The sequence below is a fragment of the Phoxinus phoxinus genome (genome assembly GCF_949152265.1).
Source record: "Phoxinus phoxinus genome assembly, chromosome: 19".
Classification (NCBI taxonomy): domain Eukaryota; kingdom Metazoa; phylum Chordata; class Actinopteri; order Cypriniformes; family Leuciscidae; genus Phoxinus; species Phoxinus phoxinus.
The window spans coordinates 28,545,461-28,572,042 of record NC_136894.1 but is presented as its reverse complement, the minus strand read 5'-3'; the positions used below and the strand labels follow the sequence as shown (position 1 = coordinate 28,572,042).

Below are 26,582 nucleotides of genomic sequence, written 5' to 3'. Positions count from 1 at the left end.
GTTGGTGAGTCAAATGAGTATGTATATAGGTCTGCACTCATGCTGATTGGATAGAAATGTTGATTACTGATTGTTGACAGCTGGTTGGAATGATGTGATAATTGGATCAATTATTTGAACGTGCTCCTCCCCAACTTTGTTAATAAAACATTATATAATGGTATATAAACAGACAGATATATTCCTGCAGCATTGCTCTTTGCTTGTTTGCTTCTACAAGTTTTTTTTTTCCCGGTCACTTCAGATTTTTCCCTTTCCCTGTTTTCATCCCTTCAGATGTCTCACCCAATCAAACCAATATCAGTCTAGATACAGTAATAAAATACTAGCATAACATTTATTAATTTATTACACTTTTATTATTAAAGCAACTTACAAATGATGACCTTGACAAGCAATGTTTAATATAGCCTTCAATAAAGCAGTAGAGATGCTGCATTACTGACCTCTTGTGGAGAAAAGAACAGAGAAATACAAAGTGACAGAACTGTAAAAGTTGCATGCTGTAAAAATGCAACATTATCAGATTATCAGTGATTAAATTCCATTCTGTTTTTCACACAAACCTATAATATGTCCTCAAAAGCGCACATTAAATTTACAGTATTCATTTAGCAATAGCACAAGTCTTATAGTTATTCAATTGATGCTGTTATTTTAGACACAAAACACAGATCTTGTCGCATTTTAACTTGATATGAGCAAGCAAATCTAAAAGAGCTATCCCTAGTTTAATGTGCATGCAAAATTTAAATAGACCTCAATAATTAGTTCCACTGTTGGAGGTAAATTAATATTTCTTTTCACAAATAAACTTTTTCTTTTTTTTACAAGAAGCATCAAACCAAGATTTAAAATTCCCATTCCCATCTCCCAGAGCAGCACAGTTCTCTCCAGACGGATCCAGTACTCTCCAGTTATCAGGTTCTCTCGGGCCCCCAGTGAACCAGAACCTTTAACACACAAACAATCTGGGTATAGACACATATTTCTTTCCTGCAATCATTTTATAAACCAGCTGTAGTTAATGTCATCGCCTCAGTTCTTGGATGATTGTTTTTATGTATTTTTGTTGTTGTTGGTTCTCAACTTGTCAATTCAAACTACGTTGATTATCATTTGATGATGTAACACGCAGAGTTCTTACTGTAGTCCAGTGTCAGTGAGAGTTCGGTTGTTCACCCAAACCCAGTGTCCTTCAGTGACCAGATCATTGAGACCAATCCAGTGCGTCTCTTTAATTTTAGACACCAGAAAATCCTAAAAGAGAACATTTGGTTTGGTCATGTTTTATCACGTTATATAAAACTCAGATGCTAAACTCAAGCCGGAAACACTTCACACAACTTGCGTTGACAATCTCACACTTCAGATGAATCCCAGTACAGGAAACAGTGGGTGGTTTTGGCCACGAAGTGTTCAGCTTCTTCCTCTTGAGGTTCAGTCACTTGTGGCTTTGCTTTAGCACATCACATTTTATTACAAAATATGATGTGCATTTTGTATCATTTTTGCTTTCGACAACCATAAGGTGAAGAAGTCTTGTATTATCCCTTAATCACCAGAAAAACTGCCCCACAGACATGACTCCTCTTCCTCTGAGCAAGGTTACAGTTATTTGTTCAGTTCTCAGTTCTCATTTGTTCTCTTGAGCATTTTATCTTCTTTGCAGATTTTAGGTTAAATGATACATTTTGAGTAGCTTACTTATTTTTTATTTATCTTATTGTTATTTATCAGTTTAAAAAACTGTACATGATGGGAATGTTTCAAATTAGGCCATTTTAAAGGGATAGTTCACCCAAATTGAAAATTAGCCCAGGATTTACTGTATATCATTCTTCTATCAGTTGAATACAATCAGTGTTATATAAAAAAAATGTCCTGGCTCTTACAAGCTTTATAATGGCAGTGAATGGCTGTTTGACTTTGGAAATCCATAAAAGCGCATCTATTCATCATTAAAGTGCTCCACGTGTCTCCTGAAGTGATGCACAACTGAACTTGACGGACAACGTAATGATAAACGCGGTTGCCTGGCCGTGAGAGACATTACTTTGTGTGTCAAGTTCAAATGTTGCTCTTTTGGCATAAATCGATGCGTACACCGTCTGTCGGAAGCAAGATATTATATTTGATAAAGTTTTAAATATAGAAAATTTTGTTACACGAATGCATCGCTTCACTTCAGAAGGCATTTATTAACCCGCCAGACCCGCCGCGTGGAGCACTTTAATAATGAATAGATGCACTTTGATGGACTTCCAAAGACAGACACCCATCACTCCCATTAAGCTAGTAGTGCCAGGACATTTTATTTTTGTATAACTCTGATTGTATTCGTCTGAAGGAAGAATGTCATATACACCTAGGATGGCTTCATGGGTGAGTAAATCATAATTTTCATTTTTGGGTGAACTCTCCCTTTAAACATTTTGCAGGGCTCAAGATGCAGTGCTGTGTAATCTTTTGTTCATTTGGCTTACACATCTAATATCAATAGATCTGACTTGCCTGTTCTGATTGGCTGGTTATGGTCACCAGATCGGCTCCTTTTGAAACACAGACATCTCGACTGCTTTTCCAGTTCAGTTTATCAGAGCTGAAGAAATACAGCTTTCCACGACAAGCTATCCAGCCATTCACAGAGACATTACAAGACTGAGCTGTGAGGAATGAATTAAAAAAAGACAATTAAACATTTCATTATTTATATCACAAGGGTCTTGAAGCTAACCAAACTTTAGTTCATTGTGCCTTTCTTGCACTTTATAAAGTAAAGGAGAGAGACTGCAGCAATGGAGAAAGAGTTTGATGAACTTACAAAGTCTGGTATTGTAACTTATGTCAGTTTGCATGCACAAGTTTAGACAAAATGTGATGCTGAATCAACAGAACAATGTTATAAAAAATGCCAGCTCACCAACAGAAAGGGAGAGCGGTTCTTTAACTCTGGTGTAATTGGTTTTAAGATCCTCTAGTTCTCTCATAACTTGAAGAGAATGGGAAGAATACAGTTTCTCACATGGACAGTTCAGTGAACAACACTACTGTTAATGAAACATGTTTGTGCTGTAATGTTTATGAAATATTAATGCTTTCTCACTTGTGCTGTTCATCTCTCGAGCTGATTTTAAATCGGCAAGCGTATTGACATCTGAATTAAAGAGAAAACAATAGCAGGAGCAATTGTAACAAAAAGATTTTGCTGTCCAATTACATTTTGAACAATATAAGTCAAAGGAGAGATATTTAAAGTATAAAGTTTACACACCTCAGGCTCAGACTGAAATAATCTACAAAAGTTTGAATGGAGTTTGTACATCAATGCTTCAGGCTGAATTAACTGCCATTTAATATATTTAATGTGCAGGTTTAGGTGTTAGTAAATGTGTTAATTTATTATAAATATATTATTTTGTATTATATTTTTTAATTATTTTAGGCATCAGAACATATATTAAATGTTCAATGTAATATACAGACAAACTTTATAAATGGTTGTAAAGATACAAAGACACAAAGTAGAACACAACATTTTCTAACATTTTTAGGCTTAAATATCTCATAATACAATGATACACAGCTTGATGACCAAAGAAAATAAATGCAGTGTTCAAGAATGCTTTCTTAATCTACAACTTAAAACAGCTTTGTCAGAGAATAGTATGATTACAAATGGTTTTTTTCTGTTTCTGCTCCACAATATAGATAAAGTAAATGCACCCTGAACAGAGTGCAACCCGAATGCACCCTGAACAGAGCAGAGATCTAGTATCGGTTATACTCACAAATCCCCCAGAGAGCGCAGAGACCTCCGAGAGCAAGAAGAAGAGAGAGACACAGAACAATCAGAGGAACTTTAGTCCACTTAGGAGAAGTGACCTCTCTCGCTCTCTCTCGCTCTTGAAGAGAGATACCTGGGGTGATAAAAGTAATTAAAGTGATTTTTTTTTTTACATGTACATGTTTGGAATTCTTATTAAAATTAAGTTTTGTTAATAGCTAACTTTTTTCATTTGATGTTATGTGTTAACATGCATTATATACATAAATACAGTCATATATAATAAGCTATATAAATTTGACATGATCTGTTAACTGCACCCCACTTTTTGAGCTTTGATCTGAACTTAAATGGCTGTAATTCATAAATTATTTGAAATATACAAACCTAAGGTTGGACTCTTTTTAAAGACACTCAGCAACTTCAAAAATAAAAGTTTATTGTAAAGCAAATGTACTGAACTAAACATTTTTCATTTTATTTTATACAAAATATACAGTATATTTTACAAAACAATCTGGACTCACTTTTTTACAAGAAAATCAGCTTTATGTCTAACCAAGTTGTGTTCCAAATTTGAACTTGATTTCACAAGATTTTTTCCCATTTACCATTTCCATTGTAATTCATTGTTATTATATATATATATATATATATATATATATATATATATATTCTATAATATCTTACCTCTGTACAGAGAGCAGTTGCCATCTGAAGCTGTTGCTGAGGGCATGTAATCAATATTTTCGTAAACTGAATCCATTTCTTTAACCTGATAAAATGTGTGTATGTTGAGTGTTTGCTGGAAACAAGGAAGTCACAGATGTATTACAACTGTCATTAAATATTCAAGACAGGAATGAGAAAATAGAGGAAAAAGAACAAATTAAACGATTAGATTCCAGCGAGATTTAAAAGTATAACCTCGATTTTGTATAACATTTTTAACTGGCAGGACATTCAAATTTGAAAACGTTCACATGTCCTTTTACATTTAAACAAATATTTAACAAAGGCTTAAAAACAGTATAACTGTCATGTCATTAATAATATGGCGTACGTACCGGTGTTGAGGATGCAGTGATGCTGCTTTCACTCTTTACTGTGTGCATCTGTGCTCTTAATAATAGAGACATGCAGGAAGTAGCAAAACCTCAAACTCACATCTAAGGAAGATAGTTACAGGTCAATCTATCTGGTGTCTCACTGAGTTCAATGTGGAAAAAGTCTGTACAACTCATGAATGTCTTCGCTTTTTCAACATATTTGGTGATATTACTGGAAAATTACCAGTATTGAGTGAACCATGTAATGCAACAAACTATATAAAAGTATACACATTTTAATAATAGTTGAAAATAGTTTGTTCATTAAAATCTCTTCAGAAATTCAATGGTATCCTGTGGGGAAAAAATAAGTATGACAAAAACAAGTGTTTTATAGGCTCTAACATTAACAAGGATTTTTGCACATGCAGAATGCTTTGAGAAAATGCCGTCGCTCCACTCACACGCTGTGTTTGGGACAGGGCATCAGTAATGAACAAATCATTATATTGAATCTGATCTTTTGAATGAATCTGTTGAACTGGTCAACAAATCGAATCTGAATTTATTGTTTCGCTCCAAGTGGTTCTTGAAACCTCAAAACCTCACCGTCTCATTTGTACACGTTTGATTGATAATCATCGAGGTTAATCGTTCACTGACTCTAAACCACCGCTAGATGTCAGTGGATGGGAAATGCTGTTAAAGGTAAAGATTGTTTCAATGGTGACATTTAGGCTAGTGGAGAATGGAGGAAAACACATCGACAGAGAACAGGCGCAAAAATGAGTCCATGCACTGCAGTCTAAATATCATCATCATCATAGCATGACAAGTGCATTTATTGCAGTTTACATGTCACATACACAACATAGATCTTGGTTAGGGATTGTTTTTAAACTTCTGCAATTTATTCAGTCTTAAAGGGATACTTCAGGATTTAGCATTAAGCTTTGTATCAGTACCTGTAGTATTTTCAAATGACTGTGCTTCCCTCCCTCATATCCCCCTGAGACAAGAGATTTATGTATTTTTTGTCTGTAAAAAATGCACGTCATTTTGCGGAGGCTTTTTTGGCCAGAGGCTTAAAACTACAGCCAGTAGGAGGCGATAGATCCGCATGTTTTCAACCCGCACATAGAGGGGATCTCACTCAGAATGTACAAATAGTGTCAGCCATCTTTTATTTGGACGCTAAGCTAACAGGCTCTTGTTCTGTAGAGAAATCTGAGTAGTAGGGGTTACCATCCTCTTTTTCCGGGACATGTCCGGCCGCCGAGATCGTCCAAAATGTCCGGGATTCGGCTTTTTCTTTCTGCAGTCGCCATTCATTGATTACATGCACACCTTTTGTTTCAATCTTACTGAATTCATCCCGATTGGTGAATCTGAATGTAGTGTTTACATGAACGCTAAACAAGTGATGGGTTAATGTGCGTTTTAACATTGCTAAGTAAATTCCCGCTCCTCCGTGAGAGATACGAGACCAGTGCGTCTCACAGGTGTCGCTCATCAGTAATCACGCCACCGGCCTCGCGTCGTTCTCCCGCGGCCGTCAGTCTCGTCCCGCTCGCCGCAGTAAACTTGATGAATGGCGACTGTAGAACGCAAATGCCGAATCCCGGACATTTTGGGCGGTCTCAAAATCCCGGGCAGACTCGTCACGGAGACTCACTAGTAGCCTAGCCTTGTTGTTTAACTGCGCTCTCTTACCGGTAGGCGTGGCCTCGTAGGGCAGTGAAGCAAGTGCATTCTGGGAGTTGTTGTCTTTCATCCACATGAGCCACAAATACATTTTCTGGCTTTTCTCAGTCTAGAAGGCTCCAAATTCAAAAATAATTTCACATTTCTACTACATAAATGACCCATTTTAAATACACATTCATCTTTACAGAGGTGAAGTATCCCTTTAAGTGCTCAATGCACAGACTTTGAGTAGATTACTTGAGTCTTTTTTTTGTTGTTGCTTTCTTTGTACTTTATAACAGTAATATTCAATATTGATTGGACTTTGGGTTTGTTTTTGTGCTTGACATTCAGGGTTGCTGCCTTCAATAATTGATGCCTTTTATACTCAATTTTAGTGTTCAAAGTTAGCTCACAAAGTGATTTATTTATCCAGTTTCTCATCCCTGCCTCCCTTACACATATATTATATAAACAAAAACTTTTATCTTAGACACAAATAATAGCGATTCATCGATTTGAATCGATCGGAAATTCCTTTCCAAGGTTAATAAAGTTGTTTCGATGTGTTTAAACATTCAAACACACTGTCTAAGCCGCATGAGTCTGACAAACCCGTTCAATCGATTTGCAAATCGCACTAAACAATTCATTTGTGGATTCCTGGACCAATCCGATTGCATCTGTTCTCGAGTCAACAACTCACTTGCTATGTTTCCATCCAAAATTGTGAATTTAACTTATAAAAAAAATTGGAATATCGCATAAAACATTTGCAAAATCAAGCAGTGTTTCCATTCAGTGAGTCGAAGAGAACAACATCGTCACTTCCTTATTAACTGGCATTAAATATCACTAAGAAAAGTAAGAGAAGCCACTGTATATAATTATTAAATTTTTTTGATTGGTCCGCTCACAGACACCCTTCTGAATCCTAAAATGACAAATGGGACACCCTATGGTCTTGTGGACTTAACGGACATGTGCATGCGGCGGCCAGTGGAAGTGAATACTTCTTTTGACAGTTGACTGCTTTTATTATTTGAGAAGTACATTAAAGCTGATATTTATTGAAAAATCTTCATTCTTATTTGGTGAAAAAAAAAAAAAAAACTGTATGCTGTTACATTTTAATTTATATATATATATTTTAAACTTGGTCTTTCCGAGAAAGGAGCAGGAAGAAAGAATGGAATTACAGACGACTCGTTTAGACGTTCAGAATTCGATCTCTCTCTTTTGGGAGACAATAACTTCATTTGTCATGCACTTTGATCTTTGACACTTTGTAAATGTTTTACATACACAAATCTAAATGACACACTACATAAAGAGTAATATTCAAAAAAGTATAATAGGGGCACTTTAAAATTGAGAATAAACATGTCAAATCAGTCCTTTATCTAAATAGCTATCAAAACACACAGTACAGATCGATGTCAAAATATTAAAACATTTAAAAAACTGAGAAGCCAGCAAACCGTTTAGAAAAAAACCACACGTGTTTTTAAACTTGATACATGCAAATTAATATTTAAGCACTGATCTAGAGTTAAAGGTCCACCATGAAAGTTATTGAAATGGCATTAATATTCAATCACTGCGTATTTACAGCATTTCCTCTTTCAGTTTTCATCAGTGAGGGAAAATGGTTCATTCCTTTCACAGATAAAGTTTTTCTGCTCTTTGCAAGAATTATCAAACCAATTGTTCAAGTAACCAAACCAATTTCCCAGACTAGCGCAGTTCTCAGAAGGATACCATGGTCTCCCATTATCAGGTTCACTCGGCTCATATTGTCTCCTGTGCCAGAACCTTTAGAAGCAGAAAATTAGACAGTCTAATTAAAACAGAAGTATATTCAACATATTTCATGGATCAAGAACAGACGGAATAAGTACTTATTTCACAGATAAACAGGCAAGAGAATACAAATGCAATGTATCTGTAATGAAGCATACTGCAATACACAGTAGATTTACAGAAAGGTAAAGCCCAGATTTATATATATATGAGAGAGAGAGAGAGAGAGAGAGAGAGAGAGAGAGAGAGAGAGAGAGAGAGAGAGAGAGAGAGAGAGAGAGAGAGAGAGAGAGAGAGAGAGAGAGAGAGAGAGAGAGAATTTGAATTTTAACAAGACATTTATTACAAAAACCAACTATTCACCATACACTTACACCACAGTATAAATTAGTTTTTCAAGTTTTACACCACAGTCGTTAAATAAATAATAATAAAAAATAAATAAATAAAAAACTCACAAAATATGCATAAACAACAATTCACCCTCAAAAACAGAGCACAGAGCCTCATTACAGCACCATATACATTCAAATGACAGAAGATCATCAATAGACTTATAATAATAAAAATCAACCATAACTCTTGATTTCACCAGGTTAGAAAACAAGGCTACTATATTCTGATTTACATTTTGTTCTATTTTCTTTTTCCTACTTAAATAGATGACCAGTTTTGCTTGGCCTAGAACAAAATTTAGAAGTTGACAAACAAATCTTTTTTTTCTCACATATTTGCACCCCAAAATGAACGTCTCCAGAGAAAAGGTCTCATTACCACTCCTAAAAACATCACCTACAACTTCAAATAAAGGTTGTAACCTACAACAATTCATGAAGGCATGAAAAATGGTTTCTCTGTTAGAACAAAACGGGCATGCAGAATCAACCTCGGGGTTTAAAACTGAAACAAAAGCGTTAACCGCGACAGCACCATGAATGATTTTCCATTGTAAATCACCTGTTCTCTTGGTCAACGGTGGTTTATAAAAAGATCGCCACTCAGGTTTTTTGCTTTCATTCAGTTTAAAAACATCACGCCAGGGGGTATCAACTCTTACATTTAACACTTTTTTACTAAACACTAAAACACAAGACCTGTACAAAGATTTGCCAGTACTTAAAAAAAAGTCTTTACACAGAGATGCAGCAGTTTTAAAAAAAGGGGAAGTAATCCCTTCAACATCTATAGACAAAAACAAACAAGGAAAGGAGTCTTCAGGATTCAAAACACAAGAACCTTCACAATATTCTGTTAACAAATCAATTTCAGCTGTCTTAAGGGCATCTTTCCATCTCATGAGCAACTGGGTAACCAGACGAATGGACCTGATTCCCAAGTGTTGAGCTAGGGCTGCTCCGTCCTTAAAATCCGGCCCTACAATGTTCAGTAGCTGCCTCAGTGTAATAACATTGTGTCCAATCAGCACCCTATTAAGTCCAGGAAAAAAGGAACTGTCCATTGAATCCAACCGAGAGCCATGGATTAAAGGCTCCTCCAGTAACCAGAAAAGAGAAGGTGAGTTTTCTGGTTGTTGAACAACAAAGAGACTCCAAACTTTAAAAGTATTCTTATAAAAAATTGGCAGTGTGGAGGTGTCCAGTTTCAGGGGATCCAACAAGAAAAGTGTCTTGTCCAGCCCCAATCCTACAAACCTACGTAAAATGAGGCATGAAACAGCACGCCAGTTACAGTTTGATGGTCCATCCAGCAGCCTTTTCACAAACTGCAGACGAAAGGTTGCAATTCTGCTTTGCAGATGTATTAGTCCTTGACCACCCTCCTCCTTAGGCAAAAACAATACATTTTGGGAAACCCAATGCAATCTATCCCAAAAAAAATTAACCATGGCAGCCTGAATTTTTAAAAGCAGTTGCAAAGGAGGATCTACACAGGCAAACTTATGCCATAAGGATGATGCCACCAAATTATTAACAATTAAAATGCGTCCTCTATATGACAATTTTGGAGACAAAAACTTCCATTTTTCTAAACGTCCTATGACTTTTTCAATTAAACCTTCCCAGTTTTTCTGTATTATTGTCTCATCTCCCAAAAACACCCCCAAATATTTAAAACCTTCTTTTCCCCAATGTAAACCAGCAGGGAGCCCTGGTTTTCCGCTTTTCCAGCTTCCTATCAGCAAAGCTTCGCTTTTATTCCAATTTATCTTAGCAGAAGACAAAACTTTAAAATTTTCAAGCAATTCAGATAAAACCTGTACATCACTTTGCTTGCTAATCATGACTACAATGTCATCAGCATACGCTGATAATAAAAAATTACCATTGCAATTTGGCAAAGATATACCTTGAAGTTTAATTCGTAATTGCTGCAATAGAGGCTCTATGGCCAGAGAATAGAGCATACCAGAAAGGGAACACCCCTGTCTAATACCTCTACAAGCTTCAAAAGGCGCACACAAACCACCGTTAACCTTGAGAATGCTCTGAACGTCACTATAGAGAACTTTCACCTGATCTATAAATTTTTGGCAAAAACCAAAGGCTTCCAAAACTCTCCATAAATAACTGTGCTCAACGCGATCAAACGCTTTCTCTTGATCTAATGATATGAAGCCACAATCCAAATTTAACCTCTTAGAGACATCAAGAAGATCTCTAATCAGAGAAACATTATCAAAGATTGACCTCCCGGGGACACAGTATGTCTGGTCAGGATGAACTACCTGGTCCATAACCTCTGCCAATCGATTAGCTAAAACCTTAGAGAGCAACTTGTAGTCACTACACAGGAGGGAGACCGGCCGCCAGCACTTGATGTCCGTCAGATCACCCTTCTTGGGTAGGAGAGTCAGGACTGCTCTACGGCAACTCAACGGCAGTAGCCCTCCGGCTAAACTGTCATTCAGTACCTCTAGCAAATCCTCTCCAATCTCTGACCAAAACGACTTATAAAAGTCAACAGGCAGACCATCAATCCCTGGTGCTTTTCCAAGCGCCATGCCTTGGACGGCTTTAAACAGTTCCCCCATGGTCACGGCACCTGAAATCTTTACGTTGACTTCCTCTGCCACTTGAGGAAGATTATCAAAAAAAGCACTGTCATCCCTATAATCTGGACCAAGTTCATTCTTATATAGAGACTCATAAAAAGTGGCTGCTCTCTTACGAATGTCTTTGGGGTCAGTCAATACGGATCCAGATTCAGAACGTAAAGCATGAATGACTCTGTTCTGTCCATTTTTCCTTTCTAAACTAAAAAAATACCTTGACGGTGCATCCATCTCATTTATACTTAGAAAACGTGACCTGACCAGCGCACCCTGCGTTTTAACCCCTAAAAGGTCAGATAACTGAGTCTTCTTATTTTTTATGAGAGACTCCACATCACTTTGATTCCCAGGCAAGTTAGCCAAATCTTGCAGTTTCAGAATCTCAGTCTCTAAGGTGTTCAATCTCAGGGTTACTTCTCTAGTGACATTCTGAGAGTGTTGTTGGCATAGCTGTTTTATCTGAACTTTCCCAAAATCCCACCATTGCTGCAGTGTTCTAAAGGAAGTCTTTGTTGTTTTAAAAATATCCCAAAAATATTTAAAACTTTCTTTAAAAGACTTATCATCCAATAGAGTGGTATTTAAATGCCAATAAGCACTCTTTGGCTTGATAGAATTTAAAAAGATACAGCACTGCACCATACTATGATCTGAAAGACATGATGGAGTAATAGAACACTTCTCAACAATACTACCATGATGTTTGAAAACATAAAACTTATCCAGCCTTGCCAATGAAATCATGTTATCACGGACATGAGACCAAGTGTATTGTTTTTGTTCTCCATTAAGCTGCCTCCAAATATCAATTAATTCATGTGTTTTTTTTAGCTGCACAAGACGTTGACGTGAAGGTAAATGAGGCTCCATGTGATTTCTATCTAAGTTGGACTCTGTGCAATTAAAATCACCACCCAAAATTAAATACTCATCATCAGCAACATCTTGTAAGACAGAGGATAAAGTATTTAAAAACAGCATTCTTTCAACAGCTGAAGTTGGTATATACACACAAATAAAAACAAAAACAACATTTTCAAAAGAGGCTCTTACTTTCAAAAGTCTACCTTTGATAACCTCTTCAACCTGATAAGAGTGTGGGCTGAAACTCTTAGTAAAGAGAACAGCAACTCCGCCACTAATTGAGGTATTATGACTTAAAACAGCAATCCCATTCCATTCTACTGCCCAGTCTGCAGCATTATTAGCATCAGTATGTGTCTCTTGTAAAAACATGATATCAATTTTTTTCTGATTAATTACTTCAAATAATGCAGCTCTTTTGTGCATATCTCTAGCACCATTCAGATTCAGAGTAGCAACATTAGCGTGACACATACTTGAGGAAAAGAAAAAAAAGAAAAACAAAACTGTCCACAAAAAAAAACTACCAAAGGTCATGGAATTAGGCTTTCTCACTGTCATCATTATTAAGCTCAGAGTTGAGTTTCCTCACTATTTTTTTTAGCCTATAGACCTCTTTATTTGTAAAGGAGCCCTCCATCATAAAACCCTTAGAATTCTCTATAAACTGTTTTAAGTCAGGAAAATATTCATTAACGCGCACACCCCTCTTATTTTTAGTAGCTCTAAGGAACAGTTTAATATCATCCACTTCGTACTGACATCTAGAAAAATCACACTGAGAAAGACAAACACTTGAATCAGAAGATTCGCTGTCACTTGCGTCAGTCATCTCTGATTTCTTTGCGTGCCTATCAATCCGAGTTTTACCAGCCTTCTTCCTCTTTAACGGGACTTTAAAGTCTACCTGCCCTGTTTCCATTGGACTGTCATCACCTATATTCCCCACAGACACAGTAGATTGCAGATTTTCATTGAGAGAATCATTTAAAAGCCTTTCCGTCTCAATAAGCCCCGCCTGAACGTTTAGCACTTCCACACCAGAAACTGTGTTTTCAAGCGCTAATTCTGCGGCTTCAGTTGCCGCGATCACAGGTAAATCCCCATCATTTTTGTCCTCTGAGGCTCGTACACCTGACACACCCGGAGTCTCACCGGACGGCCCCGCTTCAGCTTCAACGTTATTGACTACATCATTTCTGACGACAGCAGCTACGTCACGGTTGTTCAAATTTTTTGCGGGACAAGCACGGATTAAATGACCAGATTGCCCACAACTAAAACACTTCATCTTGTCAGTTGTCACGTAAATAATATAATCGTACTCATCAGCCCGAAAGTGCAAAGACACATCCAAATCAGCATCGTCATTCATAATCATATAGACGAAACGCCGAAACGAAACAACGTGTTTTAGTAAAGGCGATTCACTACCAATGGGGATCTTTTTAATGGGCGAGACCAGTTTGCCATAACGAGACAAAGCTTTAGCTAAAATCTCATCACTGAGAAACGGTGGTACATTGGATAGCGTGACTTTCTTTGATGGGGTAGAAAGCGGAAGTACAGGGTTAAACACATCATCAACAACTATCCCTTTCTCAACTAGTTCATTAGCCTTCTCAATAGTACTGAGAAATACAACAGTGGCATTATTCATCCGTGAGGCAGACAATATGCTGTCATGCCCAACCACCTCTCCTATTGCCAGGCAACATTTTTCCACACTAAATGCGGCCGCAACTTTCACCCCATGACGCCGAGTCAATAAACCCAAACATCGTGAGCGTGGGGCCGTCATGCTCCCGGTGAAACAGGTGGCACGCGGCCCAAAACAACTACAATATAAACCAAAAACACACAAAAACAACGAACAAAGAAAAAAGCCAGAAAGAAAGAAAGAAAAGATCCACTCACAGAATCCAGCCGCACTCACGCAATCCACACGCTCACCCCCAACAATCACACCGGAAGTGAGAGAGAGAGAGAGAGAGAGAGAGAGAGAATCAGAGATCTTACTGTACTCCAGTGTCATTGAGAGTTTGGTTGTTCACCCAAACCCAGTGTCCTTCAGTGTCCAGATCATTGAGACCAATCCAGTACATCTCTTTAACATTAGAGACCAGAAATTCCTAATGGAGAAAATATTATGCAAACACAAAATGCAAAATATATTGCTTAAAATTCAGCAGAGAGATATGCTTTTGTATTAAAGCATTTACTATTACACATTTTTATTCTGGCCAAAATCACATCTCAAAATCAAATCTTCTTTAAAAATTGCAATAATATTATTTAACATCATAAAGTTCTTTGACTCGCATCCAACATCAGTTCGTTCAAGATTTCTCAGTCTCACCTGTTCTGATTGGCTGGTTATGGTCACCAGGTCGGCTCCGTTTGAAACGCAGACATCTCGACTGCTCGACCAGTTCAGTTTATAAGAGCTGAAGAAGTACAACTTTCCACCCCAAGCTGTCAAGCTCATATTACAGTTCAAGGACTGAGCTGCGAATGCTGAAATAAAAAGCATGTAGAAATGATCCATACTTCAGATCTTAAAGGGATAGTTCACTTTAAAATAAAAATTCTGCCATCATATACTCACCCTCAAGTTGTTTCAAACCTGTGTTAATTTATTTCTTCTGCTGAACACAAAGAAAGATATTTTGAAGAATGTCAGTAACCAAACAGTAGTCTGTACCCATTGACTTCCATAGTATTTTTTTTTCCTACTATGGAAGTCAATGGGTACAGACTACTGTTTGGTTACTGACATTCTTCAAAATATCTTTCTTTGTGTTCAGCAGAAGAAATAAATTAACACAGGTTTGAAACAACTTGAGGGTGAGTATATGATGGCAGAATTTTTATTTTAAAGTGAACTATCCCTTTAACACTCTTTGAAGATAATTATTGGTTCATTGTGCAGAAGTTGATAAAACACCTCAGCCTTCTAAAAGAGAATCCGTTCACCTTCGTATAAGGACAGTTGTTCTCTAACTCTGGTGTAGTTAGCCTTAAGTTTCTCAAGCTCTCTTTCCAGGGCTGGCATGGAAACAGAACAATTGGTTTAACAAGTTAAATTAAAACGGGTTCAGAATTAGAAATAACACCTCTTGGTCGATGCACGGTATGGAACTGAAACTAACACAACTTACTGTCTTTAGTGCGGAGATCTTCTCTAACTCTGGTGTAGCAGTCTGTGCGCTCTCTCATCATGTCTGGTACAAAGATGGTTATGAAGGAGAAATAAGTTCAAAGTGTGTTGAAATGAGTTGAGGGGTTTAATCTAAACTGGTTCAAGGTAAATGTAACTTATATCTTTATTGCGGAGATCTTCTCTAACTCTGGTGTAGGTAACTGTAAGTTCCTGAAATTATTTTGCCATGACTGGTGCAGAAACAGTTAATAAATTAAGTAAATGAAAAAAACAAACAGAGAGAGAGAGAGAAAAAAAAGCTGACAAATCACTAGTCATTGAAGAATCAAACACATTTCACTCACATCTGCTCTTGGTCTCCTGGGAAGAGAGTTTCACTGACAGACGGAAATCTGAATAAAGACAAAACATAAGCAGTAGCAGTGATATATTTCAATACAAAATATATATATATATTTTTTTTGTCACAATTATGTGCAAATATGCAAAATATAGCTAAGTTAACATAATTTGTTTAGGGCATGAATAATTGGAACTACATCAGGAGAGTAAATGTAACAATTAGTGTTATATTAAGAGTTTTTCAGAAAAGATGTTTCAGTTGTTACAAATATATATGGAATAAGGTCAGCTGCAAACATAACTGTAACATAAATATTTTTGTGATAAACGGGGGGGGGGGGGGGGGTCTGAAACTTTAAATTTATTCAGTTAAGTTAATAAGTTTGTTCATCAAAACATTATTTTTTTAATCAACTTGTTACTTTTGAGTTCACTGGACAATATATTTGTATCTGTGTACTGTATCTAAACTGTAAAAAGTATTGTTCAAAGTTGTATATAAAGCAAAGATTATTGGAGTACATTTTAAAAGAAAATATTATTTCAGTCTTTACTTCAAAATTTCACATTTTAAATCAATGCATAGAATCATATTAGTAATCAAAATCATATAGTTATACTCACACAGTATACCCAGAATGCAAAGACCTCCAAGGGCAAAAACCAGAGAAACAGCAAAAACAAGCAGAAGAATTTTAGTCTTCTTAGGAGGACAAACTTTCCTCTCACTGTCTTGCTCTTCAGTGGAGTTACCTGTGATTGGAAATTTGATGAGATAAAGGAAATTATTGCTAAACCAAAAACAGAATTCATATTTTCTCATTTTATTTGTCTTATACTATTTTTAGTGAGTAAGTTAAGGCTAAATTATTTTTATATAGCCTAGCTAATCTCGACAGAAGACAATCATGTATACGTGAGTGGACTCTCTTCTTCTTTCCGCTTTAGTTTACGCTTTTGGGCTAACTAAACAAAATGGATATTCATCGTTTTTAATAAACCCACTACCAGGAGGTTGACTTGTCTAATAATAATAATAAAAAAGTAGCTAAACATTTAATATTTGACTACTGTTTTATGAGAGGAATGTTGTCGACCAACAGTAATATCCAGAGATGCAAGCTACTCAACTTAGGATATTTCACCGTTTTGAATTTAAAATATGCTATCATACGTTTGATTCATGTAATTCATAACTAAATGTGACTGGATTCCCCAACCACCCGCAGTCCACACAATAAAAGTCTATGGCTCTGCTCGAGCCGCCTAGACAGATGTGTGACATTTTAGCATTAAAACTCCTAAATTCACCAAAAGACGACAACTTTGGTGCACTATTAATTTATAGGCTACCTAATATTCTAAGATTAGAGTAAACTTTAGAGTTACACAATATTTAGACTATCGGATATCAATAAAACACGTCGTCGTCATATATTTGAATTGATTATTGCCGCTTTCATGGACATCAGTGTAGGACTGTATATTTAACAATTTTTTTTTTTTTTTGCTAGTTCTTATCAGTATTTCAATGTCCGAAACAAAAAATAAACATTTACAGTTGAAAGCACTGAACAGTTGAATACTGTGGCTCAGCGTCAGCCAAAGCGCCAACGTAGATTTGAATTTAGCAGTTGATAACGTGACGCACTGAGAGTTATATTCACACCTGTGTGATTGTACGCTTTAATTATCAAATGTAAAATATACAATCTTTTGTCTTTTATGAAGCTGCATGTGGCTCAAAAATCTGAGGGCGCACGTGCCCCCTTCGAACGGGCATTGGACAAAAGCGGCTGTCGTAATTGTTGAAAGAACACACAAAAAAGTAAGAAAACATAAAAAAAAAAAAAGTTACTAGAGTGGTAGAAATATTAATTTTAATACGGACTGATAACACATCCTCTGCCTTACCTTTGTATCGAGAGCAGGTTTCATCTGCAGCAACTGGTGAAAGTATGAAACTATTTTCATAGATTGAATCCATTTCATGAGCCTGACAGAAGACGTGTCCACTGTGTCTTTTGTCCTGCTTGAGTTGGTTGAGAATAAGGAAGTCACATAAAATGTCAATCTTATACAGACAGACAGACAGGAAATAATGAATGTATAGGTTTGAATAAAAAAAAAAAAAAAAAAATGAAAGTGACACCTAAAGGCCAAGCATGGCAATACTCAGAAATTGTCCTCTACATTTAACACCATTTAAGGAGAACTGAGTAGTTCACACACACACACACACACACACACACACACACACACACACACACACACACACACACACACACACACACACACACACACACACACACACACACACACACACACACACACACACACACACACACACACACACACACACACACACCAGTGGCAGTTCAAGGTAATTTCCTGCTGGTATTGAGACTCAACCCTGCAACCTTAGGGTTACTGTTTGTATTCTCCACAGAGTCTACAAACGTGCGTTCGGCTGCGGTAGGATAAATTATTAACGACAGCGGTAATGGACAATTCCGCTTCCCACCTGTAGGAGGACCGATGAGAAATAGTGCTTTGGTATTGCTTTAAAAAAAAAAAAAAAAAAAAAAAAAAAACACACACTATGTCACATATAGACAGGACAATATTGCACTTATTTGAACAGGAAGTGTATAGGGTTTATATGTCCAGTGATCCCCTACTGGTAGATGCTGGAACTGCAAAGTGTTAAACAATTATCAGAACAAAATTCCCATTTGACAGCATTTATAGTTGTGCATTCTGACTTTTTTATTTTGCAAATGTTATAATAATAGCAAAAATGTATCATTATAGTATATGTTTGACCCAGAACCCTGCATGTGGACGGGTGAACTGCTAATATTTGATGTAACGGGTGGAGTAAATGTGTCATTTGCAGTGTGGGTCTGAAGACCAGCAAAGGTTTCTATTTACAACACAATTTGCATCGTTGAGCATTTTAGCCAATCATGTTTGACAGTTTCAGTCATTATAAAGGAATCGCTCATTGCTCGCTCACTGTACAGTATAATCTCTTCACAATTTAAATAAAAAAATATATAGATTTTTCTGCTGCTAAGAGGATGAATGGCCATGTGTAAACTAATACCAATTTGTTTAGGAGGCTCTTAAAAGTGTGAAATAGTATTCTGACCTTGAGTCACAGCTCAGAATAATGACTGAAGGGTTTGACACGGTCTGTGTTCTTGCAGTGCCATCAGCCAGTTTTGTGAACTAACATTTACTCTATATATATTATACCAACTTGTTCCCAACCAGGATATTTTTTTTAAAGGGGTGGTAAAATGCCCTTTTCACAAGATGTAAAATAAATCTCTGATGTCCCCAGAGTGTGTGTGTGAAGTTTTAGCACAAAATACCCCACAGATATTTTTATATAGCATGTTAAAGTTGTCACTTTTTGTGGATTTGCAAAAACGCACCGTTTTGTGCCTGGCCCTTTAAATGCAAATGAGCTGCTGCAGAGGGTGGGGTTTCAAGAGCTCATGTGTGTTAGCAGCTGCACACACACACTAATATGACAGAAACTGTTCTGCCTTTAAAGTTAAAACGGAGTCAGACAAAGATGGAGAGACTCAAGAAGAAGAGACAACATGTAGAAGCAACAGGACGTCTCTGAATGGTTAGTTGATGAATTTATGTTGCTGATGTGGAGTTAACTATCTTCAATTAGCATATTCTGTCATGATAATCTATAAATCGCTCGTATAGGAACTGTTGTGAGATGCACACAGAGTGACTTTCTATTGCATGTGAAAAGACGGATGCTAAAGTTTGAGCTGACTCACAAATGTGCTCGACTACAACAACTCTTCCTCTTCTCAACATGGACTGTGTTCAGGGGGCGGGGCTTATGTACGTTTTAGGGTTGCTGATGTCACTAACCCGGGAGGAATGTCGTGTAGTCCCTACCAGCCGTTTGTTGTAGTCCTTTTCTTTAAAAGCAAATATCTTCCTTTGCTTGCTTTGAACTTTGAGCGTTGTAACTTTGCAGATGTTGTTTATGATCAAACAGCAACATTACACACTAACTAAAGTTCGAAAAGTGAAATCATACATTACCACCCCTTTAAGGTTAGAATTATTTATGGCCAGTGGCAAACTTGACCCAGATGTTTCATGCTACATCTGTGGTTTTCCAAACTGTGAGGTAAAATAAAATAATTTACTTAAATGTCAGTGATATTTAAATTGAAGAATGAGGATTCTGGACATCAAATTTGAGGAGATTCCCCTTTCCATATGTAAAGCACTTCAGTACCCAGAAAAGCACTATATAAATATAACAAATTATTATTATTATTATATTAGTCAAGTCCTTCAGGCTTATTTGAAAACTACAGGTATGTGTTTTGGAGAAGTGTTGAAACTAAACTGAGCTTGACTCTTGTCTTTGACCGTTACACCAAGAGTTTTTCAAAGAAAAAAAGCGACGTGTGAACTGTGTTCATTCAGTTTTAATTCTATTTGAACGGCTGACCTATAAACGCTAAATCGACCTCTTCCAGCGCACTGCTATCAAATGACTACTGTAAATGACATACTGTCACAAAACTATATTGTCATTGAATCGCAGGAAACATCAGGCAAAGGAAAAGTCAGCCCCTGTTTTTAATTGGCATACATGATTTAGAAATGATGTAACAGAACACATAATGAAAGGCTGGTGATGTCAGGGTACGCAGTGTGTGTACTTTGCATCCAGGCAAGGTTGCCATTACATTCATGTCTATTCTTAACAACAGTTGGTTTAAGTAAATGATAGAATGATAACTTTTGGGTGAACTATTCAGGAGGGATGAATTAAACCGCTGCAGCAGCTTCACACACAAATCTTTTCTCTTGGAAACAGAAAGCGTCCGTCCAGAAATCCGTCTCTCCCCCTGGATGTCCCAGACTAGCGCAGTCTTCACCGGCAGGATGGCCTTCAGTCCAGTTATCAGGCTCTCGGACTCCATTCTCTCGCTTTATCCAGAATCTGCAGGACGAAGAAAACACATTGCTTCTGTTTGGCAGCAACCTGATAATTATTGATGTATTGTTAGTTTTAATGCAGAGGTTGTATATTCACGATTAAAGAAGTCTTACTCTACTAAATCATTTAGTGGCTGGTTGTTCACCCAAACCCAGTGTCCCTCAGTGTCCAAATCATTAAGACCAATCCAGTGCGTCACTTTAACTTTAGAGGTGAGAAAATCCTGATGGAGAAAAACATGGTTTTTATATTTTTATATTATAATGCACATAAGGTTTGGAGCAGAGAAATGTGTAGCCTAATATTTAATTTCAGTGGGAAATCAAAATTAACTATTCATTGGATTTATTGAGAATGATTAATCGGGGCATGTTATTCTAAATTAATATATATGTATAAGCTACCTTTATTTTTAGATATCATGCATCAAATGTAAGACTTTTGACATGTTTGGTCAGTGAACAAGCCGTGGCTGGATGTTTCTTCACCAGTTTTTGAACAAGATGCTCACTTTCACCCAATCTTCTGAGACCATCAGAGACTTCATTAAACCATGATCACCAAAGCCTACATTTTTTGTTTAACTCAGAAACATCATGTTCCAGAAGTAAAAGGTATTAATATCCTGTGTATGAAGTGTTGAAGTGCAGAACACACCTGCTCTGCTTGGCTGTTTATGATCACTAGATGTCCTCCTCGACTCACACATTGATCTCGACTCTGTGTCCAGTTCATCTTGACCGTAGAGAAGTAGTAGCACTTTCCGCCAGAATGAATCCAGTTTACGGCACAAAGTGCACAACCTGTGCTGGCTTATGAGAAAGAGAGATAATTCAGTTATTCAGTATTTCAGACTTATTTTTCATAATTGAGATTATTTACAGTAAGTGTGTGAGTGTCTTTTAACTTTGCACAAGGCTCAAATCTGAAGACGTACGATTTAATCTGTTCAGCTTTCTAAGTGTCTCTTCATGCTGGTTGTGGAGCGCATCAAACTGTTCTCTGTAATCTGCATGACAAGGCCAAAGACAAACACAACAGGATGAAAATGATCCATTGTTCAGAACACGATACTTTTGAATTAATCAAAGTTTGGTTCAATGTGCAGAAATGTTGTCAAACACTTTGTTTGAGCCTGTGTCATGAGTGTGTAAGAGAAATGCAGTCTTGTGTAGTTGTCTGTGAGCCTAATCTGACTATCACCAGACCAAGCTCAATCTTTTAAGATTGAACATTGGTCTGGGGAGTATGCTCTGTATTCTACTGCACAAGAGGTGTGATCAACGGGCATAGTTTAAATGACTGTACGCAATTTTATAGTCCTTCAACCAAACAGACCAACGATCCGGGTGACGTACTTTGTGATACGAAAACTCCAGGCAGGAAATGTGTAACCAAACGTGTTGATCAGCGGTTTGCAGAAGCAGCAATGGAATTGAGAGATTTTTGCAGGTTGCTAAAAAACATGAAAGTTAGTGGTATTTACTAGCCACAAAATGTTTCGGTCGGGAAGTTCGGTCTGGACTCGATCCGTTGAGGAGCTATTATGCCCGAATAATAAATTGTTCGGACCAATCAAATTGTCAGGGCGGGCTTTATACGATGATGGACAGATGAGCAACGGTAACGTAATCATCCATGTCATCAAATGGGTTGAGTTCATGGCTGCCGCTGGAGAATTGAGTTGTGTAGATTCCGCTATCGCATCTGTTATAGAAGATATCGACAGCGCATTCATTTTAAAAGAGGAACAGAGAACCGCGATCAAGGTATTTGTCGATGGGAAAGATGTTTTTTGCCGTCCTTCCTACGGGATTCGGCAAAAGTTGAATCTATCAGCTGGCCCCGATGGTCGCTAAGAAGATGGGGCGCAATGAAAACCCTCCGTGTATCCTTAAATTATTTTTACAACGCCGGCAAAGATAATTTACACTCATCTTCTTCTACTTCTTCCAGCGTGCGTGCAGTTGAGTTCTGTTATTTTTGTTATGCATTTTTATTTATTTATTATCAACATGTAATACAAGACCTGTAACAAACACCAGAGGAGACAGTTGAGTTCTGTTGACAACTATGAGTCGCTCAACATACGTCACTTACTCCGTTTCTCTGATTGGTTGTAGGTCTATCCAATTGAGTGCAGAGGCCTTTTATTTCCTGTTTCGGTTGAAACGCCCCATAATCACAGCCCAATGGAGCAGTTTCAGACTCACATTCTGACTAGAATCTGAGTATGACGACGTCAGGCTAGGCATTTACACCATCGAGCGATTTGTTTGCTAAAAAGAAGCCATTGAGCATCATCGAGACTCCAGAGGTTAAAGGAATTGGACAGAGCCGTAACGGCTCTGGAATTGGTTTGGATTAAACCCGCCAATAGCGCGCCAGGTGGAAGCCAGTTTGTAATTGGTTCCTGCAAATTTGTAAAGGAAGCAGGATTGATAAATGTACAGGTTTCCAGCCTGAGTTGAAGGCCGAAATCAAATCGTGAGCCATGACTGGTACAGAAACAGTTGTGAAACAGGAAGAAAACAAATGGTTGGAGAAATGTGTTCAAATGACTGACTTATATTCACTGAAAAAAAAGAACTGTGATACATTTTGATATGTATGAATCTGAACGTAACTTTACTTACTGGTGTAGTTGGCTGTAAGTTCCTCAAGCTCTCTTGCCATGGCTGGTACAGACACAGTTATGAAGAGAATGGTGGAGATAAGATAACAGACAAAGCCACTCACATATATTCATGTATCTTTGTGCACAGTTAATGTTGCTGTACTGGTGCATTACAAATATTTTACTCACCTGTGTCACTACTTTGCTGGGCAGACAGTTTCACTGAAACACTGATATCTGATTAAAGACATGCACAAAAATACACTTGACTTGACTTGAAGATTAAAAGCAGTAGCAGTGGTACCACACACACACACACACACACACACACACACACACACACACACACACACACACACACACACACACACACACACACACACACACACACACACACACACACACACACACACACACACACACACACACACACACACACACACACACACACACACACACACACACACACAGAGTTTGAATTTAAACAGGCAAATGCTTAAAGGTGGGGTATGTAATTCTCTTTTTTGGCCATTTTTTCAAAATCACTTAAAATCCTATTCCTAACCCACTTACAGCCACTGAGTTAGAAGCACTGAAATAAAAATTAAGCAATTTAAAGGGCACCTATTATGACATTTAAAATGTTCCTAATGTTGTTTAGGGAGTCCCCAACAACAGTTTTACGTGCATGCAATGACAAAAAACACTTTTGTTGTCGTATAATATGCATTTATTTTTACCTGATTTGCTCACCGACTCCCAAATGATTCGTTCAACGACTCTTTTTTCCAAACCCCTCCTTTGCGCGACACTAATCTGCGTTGATTGGTCAGATGACCCAGCAGTGTTTACAGAGATAATACTTATTGTTTAACACGGAGTACAATGATGCTTTTATCAATTAAATCGTGTTAAAATAATGATTATAGTCCACTGCTTTGTAGTTTAGTAAAAAAACTAAAAATAAGATAAAGAATTTAATGTTATGTTAGCGAGCATACTATAGCCCAGAGTTCATATTGTAAAAACACAATCAATCTTTGTTTGCATTAGCCCGATGCATAAACAACGTTTTTACAAAAAAAAAAAAAATGCAGTTACGTTACTACGAGGTATTACTCTATTCTCAACTCCGAAAACAACGACAAACACTTCACATCTCAATACAATTGCCATTGAAGACCTAGAAGCTAAACGGTGCTTACACAACAAACAAAATAATTATTAAGCATGCTACATAAAACATAAAAGCAACAATTATTAATAACACTTACAGGTTGTGATACGGAGGAGGAAGCTGATGCAAATACACTTGGAACTGAACCTTCCTTCAATATCAGCCGGCTCGCGAATCCAAGTTTGATTGCATTTAAGTTGGTAAAGCAATCGTCTTCAAAATGGCGCGAACAAAGCACAAGGCTCGGACTATACTTCTGTGGTATAGTTGTATATATGAATTGTAGCCACTTAGTCTTCAAATGCTCCTCCTTGGGCAGATGAAAAAAGTTGGCTTTTGAGTTGCACTTCAGAACACAGCGTCTCGTCGCCATGATGTTTCCCTGCTGGCCTTGGAGCGCAATAAGTGGGCGTATCGTATTCAAATAACTTGACAAGTTGACGTCATCTAGTCAGAGAAAAAGCTTCGGTCTTCTAACGATTCATAAAAATGACTCAGAGTCGACTCTTACTTTTGAAAGACAATAACTTTATATACGGTGCACTTTCATATTTCAAACTTTGCAGGATGTTTTTGTTCACTTAGATCTATGTTACACACTACATGAAAGGTAAATTTCAAAATTCCATAATAGGTGCCCTTTAATCATCTGTGGAACGGGCAGGACTCGAAAAACTCCAGCCAATCATTTCCAAGACCACCTAGAATCATTGGACAGTAAGTGCGTCAATCAAACGGTCGTACCATCCCCCCTCCCCCCATCCATGTCCATGTTCTTTGAATGGGTGGAGTCAAAGGAAAGAAGGTAGGACCATTTGAGTTGTGCATTTTCAAAATCTGCCAGCCGTTTTGCAAATCACATACCCCACCTTTAAGTCTATGATTGGATCATTATTGCTGTGATTACTGTATTACCCTATTGTTCCAAAATATAAGATGATGGTATTTATGGCATACCATAAAAATAACCTGTAGTTCTCATTTCCAGTAGATTTTACAATGACTGATTCCTCACCTTTTTTGTGTGTGTGTACAGTGACAGATGTTGGCATGACGAAACAATTGGTGATCCGCATTACCTCGAATCCAGGGGGAATTATTTTTTTCCCCTAAAAAAACTGCAGTTTCTCCCCGAAGTCGGAGGGCAAGTTCTGGGCAAGACTTTTCTGCGGCATAATGCTAATCCATTATGCCGCATCACACTTAAGCATGGATATTGACAGGCAAGTTTGTCAGTACCTAGCCGAAATAAGAAATGATTGGCCTCGCTGCTGGTATGTTCAGCTATTTGGCGATATCCAGTGCCTTTAGCTGGATGACTGCTCTGGCTACGTACTGACACACTTGCCTGTCAATTTCTTCAAAGCGGCCGCTTTTAGGACCGCGGTAAGCTTTTCTTTGACCGTTGGCATTTTTTGGGCTCGCCATTTTCTAATCTTATACTCTGACACACCATATTTTTGGGCTGTTTAATGAGAGTTGTTTGATGACTCCGCTGCATTTATCACCATGAGCTTAATGTTTGTATCATAACCTCTCCTCAGTTGCTAGTTCACTTGCCTGACTTTTAACCTCTCTGTTCTGGACGGTCATTCGCCATCATGAGGTCACATGGCGCTGTAAACTTCCCTCTCTCTTTTTTGCTCTTCAGTGGAGTTTCCTGGGGTCAGAAATTTGATGAGACATTATTTCTGAAATCTGAACCGTTGAATCAGCAGAGAATTTCTCAGTAACTATTCCTGAATTTTAACATGCAGTCCAGGGCGGGTCCCTTCAGTGCTGAGGGCAACACTCGTTTTACACGTTTTTGGGGCTCCTTATTGTTGAGGGTGTATTATTGATGTAAAAATCTAGACCCTGAATATAAGACCCCATGTTTTTCAGATGTAGCCTATTTCCAAGAAAGAAAGAAAAATTATATTCGGAACAATACGGGAATGTTTCTAGCATGTTATATGTTTGGCAATACTTCTTCTAACCCTAATTGATGGTGTGTGTAGCTTTTCATTTCTTAAACAACCATGTAGGAAGACACATCATGGCCATTTCCCAGCATGACAATTGTCAAGATTCATCAGCCTCAAG

At 37.5% G+C, this 26,582-nt stretch overlaps 3 protein-coding genes across 4 annotated transcripts in view; all 3 read right to left on the bottom strand.

Annotated features, from left to right (window-relative positions):
• Window positions 1–350: 350 nt before the first annotated feature.
• Window positions 351–4,977, bottom strand: LOC306986795 (CD209 antigen-like protein D). 2 transcript variants are annotated; one of them, XM_079590436.1, is made up of 8 exons: window positions 4,855–4,977; window positions 4,478–4,592; window positions 3,792–3,920; window positions 3,107–3,157; window positions 2,924–2,992; window positions 2,515–2,666; window positions 1,148–1,260; window positions 351–953 (listed from the first exon to the last, which is right to left on the bottom strand). In XM_079590436.1, exons 1-8 carry the CDS (start codon window positions 4,924–4,926, stop codon window positions 791–793), a joined length of 864 nt encoding a protein of 287 aa, XP_079446562.1. In that variant the 5' UTR covers window positions 4,927–4,977; the 3' UTR covers window positions 351–790. The 2 variants fall into 2 exon arrangements, with proteins under 2 accessions (XP_079446562.1, XP_079446563.1); XM_079590437.1 differs by having other exon boundaries at window positions 676–953; window positions 4,478–4,562.
• A 2,519-nt stretch (window positions 4,978–7,496) lies between these two features.
• Window positions 7,497–15,424, bottom strand: LOC306986530 (lectin BRA-3-like; the record flags this gene model as incomplete). The annotated part of the gene is made up of 5 exons (XM_079589841.1): window positions 7,497–8,337; window positions 14,222–14,334; window positions 14,562–14,719; window positions 15,179–15,250; window positions 15,364–15,424. 5 exons carry the CDS (start codon window positions 15,422–15,424, stop codon window positions 8,148–8,150), a joined length of 594 nt encoding a protein of 197 aa, XP_079445967.1. The 3' UTR covers window positions 7,497–8,147.
• Window positions 15,425–20,321: 4,897 nt separating this feature from the next.
• LOC306986529 (uncharacterized protein) overlaps window positions 20,322–26,582 on the bottom strand; it is a 31,897-nt gene continuing 25,636 nt past the window's right edge. Inside the window, exons 10-15 of the mRNA XM_079589840.1 lie at window positions 23,510–23,557; window positions 23,340–23,381; window positions 21,641–21,712; window positions 21,361–21,515; window positions 20,817–20,926; window positions 20,322–20,706 (exon numbers count right to left, since the gene is read on the bottom strand). Coding sequence (XP_079445966.1) covers window positions 20,532–20,706; window positions 20,817–20,926; window positions 21,361–21,515; window positions 21,641–21,712; window positions 23,340–23,381; window positions 23,510–23,557 — 602 coding nt within the window. The 3' untranslated portion in view covers window positions 20,322–20,531. The remainder of the gene's footprint in view (window positions 20,707–20,816; window positions 20,927–21,360; window positions 21,516–21,640; window positions 21,713–23,339; window positions 23,382–23,509; window positions 23,558–26,582) is intronic.

Excerpts from the sequence above, each read along its gene's own strand:
- LOC306986795 (XM_079590436.1), bottom strand. The coding sequence starts at position 4,926 with ATGTCTCTATTATTAAGAGCACAGATGCACACAGTAAAGAGTGAAAGC. Across the intron at positions 3,921-4,477 it reads CAACTGCTCTCTGTACAGAG|GTATCTCTCTTCAAGAGCGA; the intron begins GTAAGATATTAT and ends TTATCACCCCAG. Across the intron at positions 3,158-3,791 it reads CTGCGCTCTCTGGGGGATTT|ATGTCAATACGCTTGCCGAT; the intron begins GTGAGTATAACC and ends TCTTTAATTCAG.